Source organism: Salmo salar, chromosome ssa05 (genome assembly GCF_905237065.1).
Source record: "Salmo salar chromosome ssa05, Ssal_v3.1, whole genome shotgun sequence".
In the NCBI taxonomy this organism is placed as follows: domain Eukaryota; kingdom Metazoa; phylum Chordata; class Actinopteri; order Salmoniformes; family Salmonidae; genus Salmo; species Salmo salar.
Window position 1 is genome coordinate 10965933 of NC_059446.1, and position 15310 is coordinate 10981242.

General features: G+C 44.5%; 1 protein-coding gene across 4 annotated transcripts in view; it reads left to right on the forward strand.

The window, feature by feature from the left end:
• The window catches only part of LOC106604216 (glutamate receptor 3), a 300167-nt gene that overhangs the window by 243835 nt on the left and 41022 nt on the right, over positions 1–15310 (forward strand). For 3 of the 4 annotated variants that reach the window (XR_006769822.1, XR_006769823.1, XM_045717884.1), the window contains exons 13-14: positions 991–1238; positions 2256–2370. Coding sequence is in view for 2 of the 4 variants with exons in the window: in XM_045717884.1 (XP_045573840.1) it covers positions 991–1238; positions 2256–2370 (363 nt within the window). In the remaining 2 variants the exon portion in view is untranslated. The remainder of the gene's footprint in view (positions 1–990; positions 1239–2255; positions 2371–15310) is intronic. The other variant, XM_045717883.1, reaches the window with a different exon arrangement.

Genomic DNA, 15310 nt, shown 5'->3' on the forward strand with positions numbered 1-15310 from the left:
AGGTTATTGTTCTGTTTATGGTTAAGGTAAAGGCAGGGGTTAAGTTTAGGCTTAGGGATTAGGGGGTATGGACATCCCATGGATCCCAGATAACACAAACCCTTCTAATTTGAACCTGTATTGTACTTGTGAGAGAATCCACTCTACAGTACACACTACCACTTGGGAGCAGTCCTCTCTCTGCATTGGCCCAGACCAGGATTCAGAAGTCTGGAGTTTGAAACTGTGTTGCCAAAATGAACCCAGCGGCATTGAATAATTAAATTGTTGCTTATTATAGATAGCTAGAAGTCCACTCTTCACTCCTACAGATTGTATAGCAGGCATACTAAGCCTAACCCCAGGCACCGTACTGGGAAACCGGGAAACTCTCATCTATGTCCCCTTCTGATGTGTACCGTATCTCTCTCTCCCTCTCCCTCTCCCTCTCCCTCTCCCTCTCCCTCTCCCTCCCTCCCCCCTCCCTGCATCTGTCTCTCTCCCTCTCTTCCCCTCTCACTGTATCTGTCTCTCTCTCCCTCTCTTTCCCTCTCACTGTATCTGTCTCTCTCTCTTTCTCTCTCCCTCTCTCTCTGTATCTGTCTCTCTCCCTCTCTTTCCCTCTCACTGTATCTCTCTCTGTCTCTCTTTCTTTTTCTGTTCACTTAATGGTGTATATACTCGTATTTGAGTCATTACTATGTTATCAACGCTTGACTTGCTAGACTTCTGTAGGCCGTATGCCACCAAGTATGTGTAATATTACTGTCTAATAATAACTCTGCGTCTTTTGTTCCTCATGAGTATGCACAGGCCTAAAAGATTTCATGACCTTACCAGCAGACATACCGCTAAATCTTCCAAGATATCTATAAACACTTGAAGATGGCTTGAGGTATCCTGCATCAGATCTTTGAGGTACCGAAACAGAACAACATCCGTACAATGGACTTCGATATCTAAACTAGTATTTCTCTTCTCCTCTTCCCCCCCCTCTCTCCATCTAAACAGCGATCCAAAATAGCAGTCTATGAGAAAATGTGGTCATACATGAAATCGGCCGAACCGTCAGTGTTTGTCAAGACCACGCCAGACGGGGTGGCACGGGTACGAAAGTCCAAGGGAAAGTTTGCTTTCCTGCTGGAGTCCACCATGAACGAGTACATAGAGCAGAGGAAACCCTGCGACACCATGAAAGTGGGCGGAAACCTCGACTCAAAAGGATACGGTGTGGCCACACCCAAAGGCTCAGCATTAAGGTGGGTGGGATAATATAACGATATTCTCCTTGTTGTTATAGTATTCCACCTACCCTGATGTCTTGTGTTTGGCCCTTCTTCTTCTTATCTTCTACCTTATTGTTTTGGAAAGGACCCAAAGAGGTAACGGTATCATATCTTTTTTATTGTTCTTGGATACCGAGGTTGATTTATAATTGTGATTTATGGATGTTTATATTTGTATATGTGTTTTAATGTTGTTGAATCCATTCCAGGGTGTTAGAGTTTAACAAATCATTTCATGTCTCAGTTTTTTCTCTCTTTCTATCTTTCCTTCTGTCCTGTGTGCTGTCCTTCTCAACGGTTGTGTTGTCCCTTTCTATCTTTCCTTCTGTCCTGTGTGCTGTCCTTCTCAACGGTTGTGTTGTCACTTTCTATCTTTCCTTCTGTCCTGTGTGCTGTCCTTCTCAACGGTTGTGTTGTCACTTTCTATCTTTCCTTCTGTCCTGTGTGCTGTCCTTCTCAAAGGTTGTGTTGTCACTTTGAATTTCTACCAGCGCAGCGGTTTTTCCATGTAGCCTTTAAAAAGCTGTCACTTGTGATGAATGTTAATTACACGGTGTTTGCTGCTGTTGTTTTTTCCTCTCAGCGATGATGACTAGTGTCCCGACCCTAAACTACCTAACCCCTCATGCCTCCTGTCCAATATGTGCCACTATGTTTGCTCTTCATCTAAGCCTTACTGATCTATCTAGCTCATATTCGTCAAACAGTTTGTCTTTTTCATACCTAGATCATTTTCATAATAGATATAATAGTTAATAATAATATTACTAATAACAATAATCACTATTAGTGGTAGTCTACCGTTATCAACTATCATCATTATCGTTATAACTATTACTACAACTATACGATACTACTACCATACTATAGTACTACTATACTATACTACTACTACATGATACTACTACTATACTATACTACTATTAACTATGCATTAGATTTCTCACGGACCTGTGCATTTTCTTACAAGTTATGTTTTATCGTTTCAAGAAATGCTGTTAACCTGGCAGTGTTAAAACTGAATGAGCAAGGCCTGTTGGACAAATTGAAAAACAAATGGTGGTACGACAAGGGCGAGTGCGGCAGCGGGGGAGGTGACTCCAAGGTCAGCCTCGATGTCACCAGATTGGGTACCATGGTGCAGAGTAATCGGCAAGCTGTTAATAATAGTCGATAGGAATCATTGATTATTGATTAGATTTATATTATAGCGCTTTGATTTTCTAACGCGCTTAGTTAGCTACAATACAACCCAACCCAAAACAAATGTTGAGTCCCAACCAGGCTCAAAGGTAGACTTTCTGTCATTTAACAGACTCTGACCAGTCTATGGAACAAAAGATCAAACTAAGAACCCTTACTTGGCTAATACACAGAGAGGATAATGAGGTAGCATGAAGCGTAGTAAAGGAGATGTACTGGTAAGGCTAAGCTGAGTTGTTTGACAAAGACAGTTGTGTGAGGAAGGATACAGATCTGTGGACCAGTGTTTGGTCGTGTGTTTGACAAGGAGGAAGTCTACTTATTTTCACTGCTTCTCAGTGATGGGAGGGATGCGAAGAGGATAGCGCTGTCCTGCAGTTGGAAAAGGAGGAGATGGATTTAACTCTGTCTTTAACATCTACAGGGCAGCAGATGACATCTGTCAAGTATTATATGCCGGCTAGAGAAAGTAGAGCCAGTTTGAGGTCTATTTAGCTTTAACAGTATCTCTGTCAGATTGGACGGATCTCTGACGAAAATATACCTGGTGTAAGTTATATATTACATGATAAGTATGTATTTTATAAGATACCTTTCATAAATAGTTTATCGCAAACTATTTCTGAAAACATGGCATCTAGATGCCAGAGACTGCCACCTTCCTCTTGTGAAGGCCACGTCTGTATTTCATAACATTATTCTTGTCTTGTCTGACACAACATGGCTTCACAGCTGCTCATGTCATACAGCTGCTTCTCTGGACATCCCATGCGACTGGCCTAGAGAAGCCATGCTGGGCTCTAGAGCCCGTTGGCTGAAACCCCCCAAAATGGCTGCTCAGCTGAGGCATTTCAGCTCAGGGAGGCGAGGCGAACAGCGGAGTCTTGAGGGGACTAAGCATTACGGGCAAACGTGAGAATTCTAATCTCAAAGAGAAGGTCTGATCTCTTTGGGCTGTGGGTCATGTGGTACCACTACATTCAATTCAATTGAGATTTTATACACGGTGGAACTGCCCCTATAATTGGTTGCTTTTTCATAATGATTTTATAAAAAAAATCTATACAATTGTAGGTGGTGTCAAGTGTTTTTACCCAATTTACCACTTGATTGCAACATGAACAACCAAGAGCCAGAATTGAGCCCAATAACCATTGTGATAATCAGGTTTCTCTTCTGCTTGCTATTCTACTCGCTTCACAAGACATGATCCATCCTGGGAATCAATAATGCAATAAGAGTGTGTTTGACTTAGCCTTGTTAACTTGGTATCACCAGACTACGTTCCATGGAGCTTGCATCATGCTATTTTAAAGAGGGCATTGACATTTGGTACAGTTCAGATCAAATGAATGACTAATGACTCAGTCGTGACTCATACAATGAATTAGGTCAGCTAAGTGGCTTGATTACAGATGATCTGTGACAGATACTGTGGTTTACAGAAGGTGGCATGACTTTCTAAGGTCATTTGACATGAATTCTCAGGAACTGCAATGTTATACTAATATGACATGTTGAAAATAGCATCATGGCTAACGTCTCTATAATATCTATACCAAGTAATGTCCTACCACAACACCTGACCTTTCTCTCTCTGCTTTTCTGTTTTATCTCCATAATGTACACAAATACGTGTCCTATGTTTTTATATACGGTTGCAAAATTTCACTAACTAAAAAAGTCCCAGTAAATAAACAATTCTGCGTTTCCCAGAAATCCCTGTTTGAGGATTCCTTCTGGCAGGGTTCCATTCCTTGCTTATTCTCCCCCTTATTCAGGGAATCCTCCCATAGGGGTTTCTGAAAAACCTAGGAATTATGGGAAATTCACAGGAATTTTGCAGCTCTATTTTCAACCATGCATTTCTGCTAATAATCTGTGTTGTATAGTCAGTATGCTGAGTGATGTTGAGGCCTGCTCAAAGCTGTGACGGCTGCGTTAGGAGAGCAGTATCGTTGCTTCTCTGACATGTTTCCTTCTGCCTTTTATCTGGACCTGCTCAGGTATGTATGGTTTTTCATCCGTTCAGGATCATGGAGAAATGTATTGATCCAAATGTGAGCTTACAATACATTCATACATTAATTAGCATTTTGATCTCTACTGCTCTTAACCGTTCACCGTGCACACCTCAATGTCTGGTATTTATCTCTGATGAGCAACGGCATCGTCGGTGGAAGACAGACAGTGTGTGAACTTTGGTGATCATCTGTGGGTGTTCAAAGGTTATTTCTCCAGTATCTCTCAATAAGTCTGATGTCCCTGTCTCGGCTCTACGGGATACTATGGGAAAAGACAGCTTACCTGGACTCATCCTTCCTGAGCATCCTGATCCCCACACCACACACACACACACACACACACACTCACAAACACACACACACACCACATCATTGCTCACCTAGATTGGGTTTCAGGCTCCAGCATCACGGAGCATGTTAACAGATTACTGCATTATTAATCAATGTTTTCCCAGTCGCCCTATTACCATTGGCCATGAGGGAGCTACTATTGTACACAGAGATGTAATCTTCTCCTGCTGATGATAATGTATGGTGACCTAAAGGTCCAAGGAGGACGTTGTTCACCAGTGAAACCCAAGACATATATTATCCATTCATAATGTTTTAATTGGCCTAATTTGTCTCTATAGGGGCTGTAGAGTATAGCACCACCAGTCTGTTTCTATAGGGGCTGTAGAGTAGAGCACCACCAGTCTGTTTCTATAGGGGCTATAGAGTAGAGCACCACCAGTCTGTTTCTATAGGGGCTGTAGAGTAGAGCACCACCAGTCTGTTTCTATAGGGGCTGTAGAGTAGAGCACCACCAGTCTGTTTCTATAGGGGCTGTAGAGTAGAGCACCACCAGTCTGTTTCTATAGGGGCTGTAGAGTAGAGCACCACCAGTCTGTTTCTATAGGGGCTGTAGAGTAGAGCACCACCAGTCTGTTTCTATAGGGACTGTAGAGTAGAGCACCACCAGTCTGTTTCTATAGGGACTATAGAGTAGAGCACCACCAGTCTGTTTCTATAGGGGCTGTAGAGTAGAGCACCACCAGTCTGTTTCTATAGGGGCTGTAGAGTAGAGCACCACCAGTCTGTTTCTATAGGGACTGTAGAGTAGAGCACCACCAGTCTGTTTCTATAGGGACTATAGAGTAGAGCACCACCAGTCTGTTTCTATAGGGGCTGTAGAGTAGAGCACCACCAGTCTGTTTCTATAGGGGCTATAGAGTAGAGCACCACCTGTCTGTTTCTATAGGGACTGTAGAGTAGAGCACAAACAGTCTGTTTCTATAGGGGCTGTAGTGTAGAGCACCACCAGTCTGTTTCTATAGGGACTTTAGAGTAGAGCACCACCAGTCTGTTTCTATAGGGACTGTAGAGTAGAGCACCACCAGTCTGTTTCTATAGGGGCTGTAGTGTAGAGCACCACCAGTCTGTTTCTATAGGGGCTGTAGAGTAGAGCACCACCAGTCTGTTTCTATAGGGACTGTAGAGCAGAGCACCACCAGTCTGTTTCTATAGGGGCTGTAGAGTAGAGCACCAGTCTGTTTCTATAGGGGCTGTAGAGTAGAGCACCACCAGTCTGTTTCTATAGGGACTATAGAGTAGAGCACCACCAGTCTGTTTCTATAGGGACTGTAGAGTAGAGCACCACCAGTCTGTTTATATAGGGACTGTATAGAGCACCACCAGTCTGTTTCTATAGGGGCTGTAGAGTAGAGCACCAGCAGTCTGTTTCTATAGGGGCTGTAGAGTAGAGCACCACCAGTCTGTTTCTATAGGGGCTATAGAGTAGAGCACCACCAGTCTGTTTCTATAGGGGCTGTAGAATAGAGCACCCCCAGTCTGTTTCTATAGGGGCTGTAGAGTAGAGCACCACCAGTCTGTTTCTATAGGGGCTGTAGAGTATAGCACCACCAGTCTGTTTCTATAGGGGCTGTAGAGTAGAGCACCACCAGTCTGTTTCTATAGGGGCTGTAGAGTAGAGCACCACCAGTCTGTTTCTATAGGGGCTATAGAGTAGAGCACCACCAGTCTGTTTCTATAGGGGCTGTAGAGTAGAGCACCACCAGTCTGTTTCTATAGGGGCTGTAGAGTAGAGCACCACAGTCTGTTTCTATAGGGGCTGTAGAGTAGAGCAGCACCAGTCTGTTTCTATAGGGGCTGTAGAGTATAGCACCACCAGTCTGTTTCTATAGGGACTATAGAGTAGAGCACCACCAGTCTGTTTCTATAAGGGCTGTCGAGTAGAACACCAACAGTCTGTTTCTATAGGGGCTGTAGTGTAGAGCACCACCAGTCTGTTTCTATAGGGACTTTAGAGGAGAGCACCACCAGTCTGTTTCTATAGGGACTGTAGAGTAGAGCACCACCAGTCTGTTTCTATAGGGGCAGTAGTGTAGAGCACCACCAGTCTGTTTCTATAGGGGCTGTAGAGTAGAGCACCACCAGTCTGTTTCTATAGGGACTGTAGAGCAGAGCACCACCAGTCTGTTTCTATAGGGGCTGTAGAGTAGAGCACCAGTCTGTTTCTATAGGGGCTGTAGAGTAGAGCACCACAAGTCTGTTTCTATAGGGACTATAGAGTAGAGCACCACCAGTCTGTTTCTATAGGGGCTGTAGAGTAGAGCACCACCAGTCTGTTTATATAGGGACTGTAAGTAGAGCACCACCAGTCTGTTTCTATAGGGGCTGTAGAGTAGAGCACCACCAGTCTGTTTCTATAGGGGCTGTAGAGTAGAGCACCACCAGTCTGTTTCTATAGGGACTATAGCGTAGAGCACCACCAGTCTGTTTCTATAGGGACTGTAGAGTAGAGCACCACCAGTCTGTTTCTATAGGGGCTGTAGAGTAGAGCACCACCAGCCTGTTTCTATAGGGTCTGTAGAGTAGAGCACCACCAGTCTGTTTCTATAGGGGCTGTAGAGTAGAGCACCACCAGTCTGTTTCTATAGGGGCTGTAGAGTAGAGCACCACCAGTCTGTTTCTATAGGGGCTTTAGAGTAGAGCACCACCAGTCTGTTTCTATAGGGACTGTAGAGTAGAGCACCACCAGTCTGTTTCTATAGGGGCTATAGAGTAGAGCACCACCAGTCTGTTTCTATAGGGGACTGTAGAGTAGAGCACCACCAGTCTGTTTCTATAGGGGCTGTAGAGTAGAGCAGCACCAGTCTGTTTCTATAGGGGCTGTAGAGTAGAGCACCACCAGTCTGTTTCTATAGGGACTATAGAGTATAGCACCACCAGTCTGTTTCTATAGGGGCTGTAGAGTAGAGCACCACCAGTCTGTTTCTATAGGGACTGTAGAGTAGAGCACCACCAGTCTGTTTCTATAGGGACTGTAGAGTAGACCACCACCAGTCTGTTTCTATAGGGACTGTAGAGTAGAGCACCACCAGTCTGTTTCTATAGGGGCTGTAGAGTAGAGCACCACCAGTCTGTTTCTATAGGGGCTGTAGAGTAGAGCACCACCAGTCTGTTTCTATAGGGGACTGTAGAGTAGAGCACCACCAGTCTGTTTCTATAGGGACTGTAGAGTAGAGCACCACCAGCCTGTTTCTATAGGGGCTGTAGAGTAGAGCACCACCAGTCTGTTTCTATAGGGGCTGTAGAGTAGAGCACCACCAGTCTGTTTCTATAGGGGCTGTAGAGTAGAGCACCACCAGTCTGTTTCTATAGGGACTGTAGAGTAGAGCACCACCAGTCTGTTTCTATAGGGACTGTAGAGTAGAGCACCACCAGTCTGTTTCTATAGGGGCTGTAGAGTAGAGCACCACCAGTCTGTTTCTATAGGGGCTGTAGAGTAGAGCACCAGTCTGTTTCTATAGGGGCTGTAGAGTAGAGCACCACCAGTCTGTTTCTATAGGGGCTGTAGAGTAGAGCACCACCAGTCTGTTTCTATAGGGACTGTAGAGTAGAGCACCACCAGTCTGTTTCTATAGGGACTGTAGAGTAGAGCACCACCAGTCTGTTTCTATAGGGGCTGTAGTGTATAGCACCACCAGTCTGTTTCTATAGGGACTGTAGAGTAGAGCACCACCAGTCTGTTTCTATAGGGACTGTAGAGTAGAGCACCACCAGTCTGTTTCTATAGGGACTATAGAGTAGAGCACCACCAGTCTGTTTCTATAGGGGCTATAGAGTAGAGCACCACCAGTCTGTTTCTATAGGGACTATAGAGTAGAGCACCACCAGTCTGTTTCTATAGGGGCTATAGAGTAGAGCACCACCAGTCTGTTTCTATAGGGACTATAGAGTAGAGCACCAGCAGTCTGTTTCTATAGGGGCTGTAGAGTAGAGCACCACCAGTCTGTTTCTATAGGGGCTGTGGTAGAGATAGCACCACCAGTCTGTTTCTATAGGGGCTGTAGAGTAGAGCACCACCAGTCTGTTTCTATAGGGGCTGTAGAGTAGAGCACCACCAGTCTGTTTCTATAGGGGCTGTAGAGTAGAGCACCACCAGTCTGTTTCTATAGGGGCTATAGTAGATCACTACCAGTCTGTTTCTATAGGGGCTATAGTAGAGCACTACCAGTCTGTTTCTATAGGGGCTATAGTAGAGCACTTCCAGTCTGTTTCTATAGGGGCTATAGTAGAGCACTACCAGTCTGTTTCTATAGGGGCTATAGTAGAGCACTACCAGTCTGTTTCTATAGAGACTATATTGATCACTTCCAGTCTGTTTCTATAGTGGCTATATTGAGCACTACCAGTCTGTTTCTATAGTGGCTGTAGTAGATCACTTCCAGTCTGTTTCTATAGGGGCTATAGTAGAGCACTACCAGTCTGTTTCTATAGGGGCTATATAGATCACTTCCAGTCTGTTTCTATAGAGACTATAGTTGAGCACTTCCAGTCTGTTTCTATAGGGGCTATAGTAGAGCACTACCAGTCTGTTTCTATAGGGGCTATAGTAGATCACTACCAGTCTGTTTCTATAGGGGCTATAGTAGAGCACTTCCAGTCTGTTTCTATAGGGGCTGTAGAGTAGAGCACTACCAGTCTGTTTCTATAGGGGCTGTAGAGTAGAGCACCACCAGTCTGTTTCTATAGGGACTATAGAGTAGAGCACCACCAGTCTGTTTCTATAGGGGCTGTATAGATCACTTCCAGTCTGTTTCTATAGGGACTATATAGATCACTTCCAGTCTGTTTCTATAGGGGCTATACAAATCACTTCCAGTATGTTTCTATAGCGGCTATAGAGTAGAGCACCACCAGTCTGTTTCTATAGGGACTATAGAGTAGAGCACCACCAGTCTGTTTCTATAGGGACTATAGCGTAGAGCACCACCAGTCTGTTTCTATAGGGACTGTAGAGTAGAGCACCACCAGTCTGTTTCTATAGGGACTGTAGAGTAGAGCACCACCAGTCTGTTTCTATAGGGGCTGTAGAGTAGAGCACCACCAGTCTGTTTCTATAGGGACTATAGAGTAGAGCACCACCAGTCTGTTTCTATAGGGACTGTAGAGTAGAGCACCACCAGTCTGTTTCTATAGGGACTATAGAGTAGAGGACCACCAGTCTGTTTCTATAGGGACTGTAGAGTAGAGCACCACCAGTCTGTTTCTATAGGGACTGTAGAGTAGAGCACCACCAGTCTGTTTCTATAGGGACTGTAGAGTAGAGCACCACCAGTCTGTTTCTATAGGGGCTGTAGAGTAGAGCACCACCAGTCTGTTTCTATAGGGACAATAGAGTAGAGCACCACCAGTCTGTTTCTATAGGGACTGTAGAGTAGAGCACCACCAGTCTGTTTCTATAGGGACTGTAGAGTAGAGCACCACCAGTCTGTTTCTATGGGGACTGTAGAGTAGAGCACCACCAGTCTGTTTCTATAGGGGCTGTAGAGTAGAGTACCAGTCTGTTTCTATAGGGGCTGTAGAATAGAGCACCACCAGTCTGTTTCGATAGGGACTGTAGAGTAGAGCACCACCAGTCTGTTACTATAGGGGCTGTAGAGTAGACCACCACCAGTCTGTTTCTATAGGGACTATAGAGTAGAGCACCACCAGTCTGTTTCTATAGGGACTGTAGAGTACAGCACCACCAGTCTGTTTCTATAGGGACTATAGAGTAGAGCACCACCAGTCTGTTTCTATAGGGACTGTAGAGTAGAGCACCACCAGTCTGTTTCTATAGGGACTGTAGAGTAGAGCACCACCAGTCTGTTTCTATAGGGACTATAGAGTAGAGCACCACCAGTCTGTTTCTATAGTGGCTATAGAGTAGAGCACCACCAGTCTGTTTCTATAGGGACTATAGAGTAGAGCACCACCAGTCTGTTTCTATAGGGACTATAGAGTAGAGCACCAGCAGTCTGTTTCTATAGGGGCTGTAGAGTAGAGCACCACCAGTCTGTTTCTATAGGGGCTGTAGAGTAGAGCACCACCAGTCTGTTTCTATAGGGGCTGTAGAGTATAGCACCACCAGTCTGTTTCTATAGGGGCTATAGAGTAGAGCACCACCAGTCTGTTTCTATAGGGACTATAGAGGAGAGCACCACCAGTCTGTTTCTATAGGGGCTGTAGAGTAGAGCACCACCAGTCTGTTTCTATAGAGGCTATATAGATCACTTCCAGTCTGTTTCTATAGGGGCTATATAGATCACTTCCAGTCTGTTTCTATAGGGGCTATATAGATCACTTCCAGGCTGTTTCTATAGAGACTATATAGATCACTTCCAGTCTGTTTCTATAGGGGCTATATAGATCACTTCCAGTCTGTTTCTATAGGGGCTATATAGATCAATTCCAGTCTGTTTCTATAGGGGCTATATAGATCACTTCCAGTCTGTTTCTATAGAGACTATATTTATCACTTCCAGTCTGTTTCTATAGTGGCTATATAGATCACTTCCAGTCTGTTTCTATAGGGGCTATATAGATCACTTCCAGTCTGTTTCTATAGGGGCTATATAGATCACTTCCAGTCTGTTTCTATAGAGACTATATTGATCACTTCCAGTCTGTTTCTATAGTGGCTATATTGATCACTTCCAGTCTGTTTCTATAGGGGCTATATAGATCACTTCCAGTCTGTTTCTATAGGGGCTGTAGAGTAGAGCACCACCAGTCTGTTTCTATAGGGACTATATAGAGCACCACCAGTCTGTTTCTATAGGGACTATATAGATCACTTCCAGTCTGTTTCTATAGGGGCTATATAGATCACTTCCAGTCTGTTTCTATAGGGACTATATAGATCACTTCCAGTCTGTTTCTATAGGGGCTATACAAATCACTTCCAGTATGTTTCTATAGGGGCTATACAGATCACTTCCAGTCTGTTTCTATAGGGGCTATAGAGTAGAGCACCACCAGTCTGTTTCTATAGGGACTATAGAGTAGAGCACCACCAGTCTGTTTCTATAGGGGCTGTAGAGTAGAGCACCACCAGTCTGTTTCTATAGGGGCTGTAGAGTAGAGCACCAACAGTCTGTTTCTATAGGGGCTGTAGAGTAGAGCACCACCAGTCTGTTTCTATAGGGGCTGTAGAGTAGAGCACCACCAGTCTGTTTCTATAGGGGACTATAGAGTAGAGCACCACCAGTGTGTTTCTATAGGGACTATAGAGTAGAGCACCACCAGTCTGTTTCTATAGGGGCTGTAGAGTAGAGCACCACCAGTCTGTTTCTATAGGGACTATAGAGTAGAGCACCACCAGTCTGTTTCTATAGGGACTGTAGAGTAGAGCACCACCAGTCTGTTTCTATAGGGGCTGTAGAGTAGAGCACCACCAGTCTGTTTCTATAGGGGCTGTAGAGTAGAGCACCACCAGTCTGTTTCTATAGGGACAACAGAGTAGAGCACCACCAGTCTGTTTCTATAGGGACTATAGAGTAGAGCACCACCAGTCTGTTTCTATAGGGACTGTAGAGTAGAGCACCACCAGTCTGTTTCTATAGGGGCTGTAGAGTAGAGCACCACCAGTCTGTTTCTATAGGGACTGTAGAGTAGAGCGCCACCAGTCTGTTTCTATAGGGACTGTAGAGTAGAGCACCACCAGTCTGTTTCTATAGGGGCTGTAGAGTAGCAGTACCAGTCTGTTTCTATAGGGGCTGTAGAGTAGAGCACCACCAGTCTGTTTCTATAGGGACTGTAGAGTAGAGCACCACCAGTCTGTTTCTATAGGGGCTGTAGAGTAGACCACCACCAGTCTGTTTCTATAGGGGCTGTAGAGTAGAGCACCACCAGTCTGTTTCTATAGGGACTGTAGAGTAGAGCACCACCAGTCTGTTTCTATAGGGACTATAGAGTAGAGCACCACCAGTCTCTTTCTATAGGGACTATAGAGTAGAGCACCACCAGTCTGTTTCTATAGGGGCTATAGAGTAGAGCACCACCAGTCTGTTTCTATAGGGACTATAGAGTAGAGCACCACCAGTCTGTTTCTATAGGGACTATAGAGTAGAGCACCAGCAGTCTGTTTCTATAGGGGCTGTAGAGTAGAGCACCACCAGTCTGTTTCTATAGGGGCTGTAGAGTATAGCACCACCAGTCTGTTTCTATAGGGGCTATAGAGTAGAGCACCACCAGTCTGTTTCTATAGGGACTATAGAGTAGAGCACCACCAGTCTGTTTCTATAGGGGCTGTAGATTAGAGCACCACCAGTCTGTTTCTATAGAGGCTATATAGATCACTTCCAGTCTGTTTCTATAGGGGCTATATAGATCACTTCCAGGCTGTTTCTATAGAGACTATATTGATCACTTCCAGTCTGTTTCTATAGTGGCTATATAGATCACTTCCAGTCTGTTTCTATAGTGGCTATATAGATCACTTCCAGTCGGTTTCTATAGGGGCTATATAGATCACTTCCAGTCTGTTTCTATAGGGGCTATATAGATCACTTCCAGTCTGTTTCTATAGGGGCTATATAGATCACTTCCAGGCTGTTTCTATAGAGACTATATTGATCACTTCCAGTCTGTTTCTATAGTGGCTATATAGATCACTTCCAGTCTGTTTCTATAGTGGCTATATAGATCACTTCCAGTCTGTTTCTATAGGGGCTATATAGATCACTTCCAGTCTGTTTCTGTAGGGGCTATATAGATCACTTCCAGTCTGTTTCTATAGAGACTATATTTATCACTTCCAGTCTGTTTCTATAGTGGCTATATAGATCACTTCCAGTCTGTTTCTATAGGGGCTATATAGATCACTTCCAGTCTGTTTCTATAGGGGCTATATAGATCACTTCCAGTCTGTTTCTATAGAGACTATATTTATCACTTCCAGTCTGTTTCTATAGGGGCTGTAGAGTAGAGCACCACCAGTCTGTTTCTATAGGGACTATATAGAGCACCACCAGTCTGTTTCTATAGGGGCTATAGAGTAGAGCACCACCAGTCTGTTTCTATAGGGGCTATAGTAGAGCACCACCAGTCTGTTTCTATAGGGACTATATAGATCACTACCAGTCTGTTTCTATAGGGGCTATAGAGTAGAGCACCTCCAGTCTGTTTCTATAGGGACTATAGAGTAGAGCACCACCAGTCTGTTTCTATAGGGGCTATAGAGTAGAGCACCACCAGTCTGTTTCTATAGGGGCTATAGAGTAGAGCACCACCAGTCTGTTTCTATAGGGGCTATAGAGTAGAGCACCACCAGTCTGTTTCTATAGGGGCTGTAGAGTAGAGCACCACCAGTCTGTTTCTATAGGGGCTGTAGAGTAGAGCACCACCAGTCTGTTTCTATAGGGGCTGTAGAGTAGAGCACCACCAGTCTGTTTCTATAGGGGCTATAGAGTAGAGCACCACCAGTCTGTTTCTATAGGGACTATAGAGTAGAGCACCACCAGTCTGTTTCTATAGGGGCTGTAGAGTAGAGCACCACCAGTCTGTTTCTATAGGGACTATAGAGTAGAGCACCACCAGTCTGTTTCTATAGGGGCTATAGAGTAGAGCACCACCAGTCTGTTTCTATAGGGGCTGTAGAGTATAGCACCACCAGTCTGTTTCTATAGGGGCTATAGAGTAGAGCACCACCAGTCTGTTTCTATAGGGACTATAGAGTAGAGCACCACCAGTCTGTTTCTATAGGGGCTGTAGAGTAGAGCACCACCAGTCTGTTTCTATAGGGGCTGTAGAGTAGAGCACCACCAGTCTGTTTCTATAGGGGCTGTAGAGTAGAGCACCACCAGTCTGTTTCTATAGGGGCTATAGAGTAGAGCACCACCAGTCTGTTTCTATAGGGGCTGTAGAGTAGAGCACCACCAGTCTGTTTCTATAGGGGCTATAGAGTAGAGCACTACCAGTCTGTTTCTATAGGGGCTATAGAGTAGAGCACTACCAGTCTGTTTCTATAGGGACTGTAGAGTAGAGCACCACCAGTCTGTTTCTATAGGGGCTGTAGAGTAGAGCACCAGTCTGTTTCTATAGTGGCTATATAGATCACTTCCAGTCTGTTTCTATAGTGGCTATATAGATCACTTCCAGTCTGTTTCTATAGGGGCTATATAGATCACTTCCAGTCTGTTTCTATAGGGGCTATATAGATCACTTCCAGTCTGTTTCTATAGAGACTATATTTATCACTTCCAGTCTGTTTCTATAGTGGCTATATAGATCACTTCCAGTCTGTTTCTATAGCGGCTATATAGATCACTTCCAGTCTGTTTCTATAGGGGCTATATAGATCACTTCCAGTCTGTTTCTATAGAGACTATATTTATCACTTCCAGTCTGTTTCTATAGTGGCTATATTGATCACTTCCAGTCTGTTTCTATAGGGGCTATATAGATCACTTCCAGTCTGTTTCTATAGGGGCTGTAGAGTAGAGCACCACCAGTCTGTTTCTATAGGGACTATATAGATCACTTCCAGTC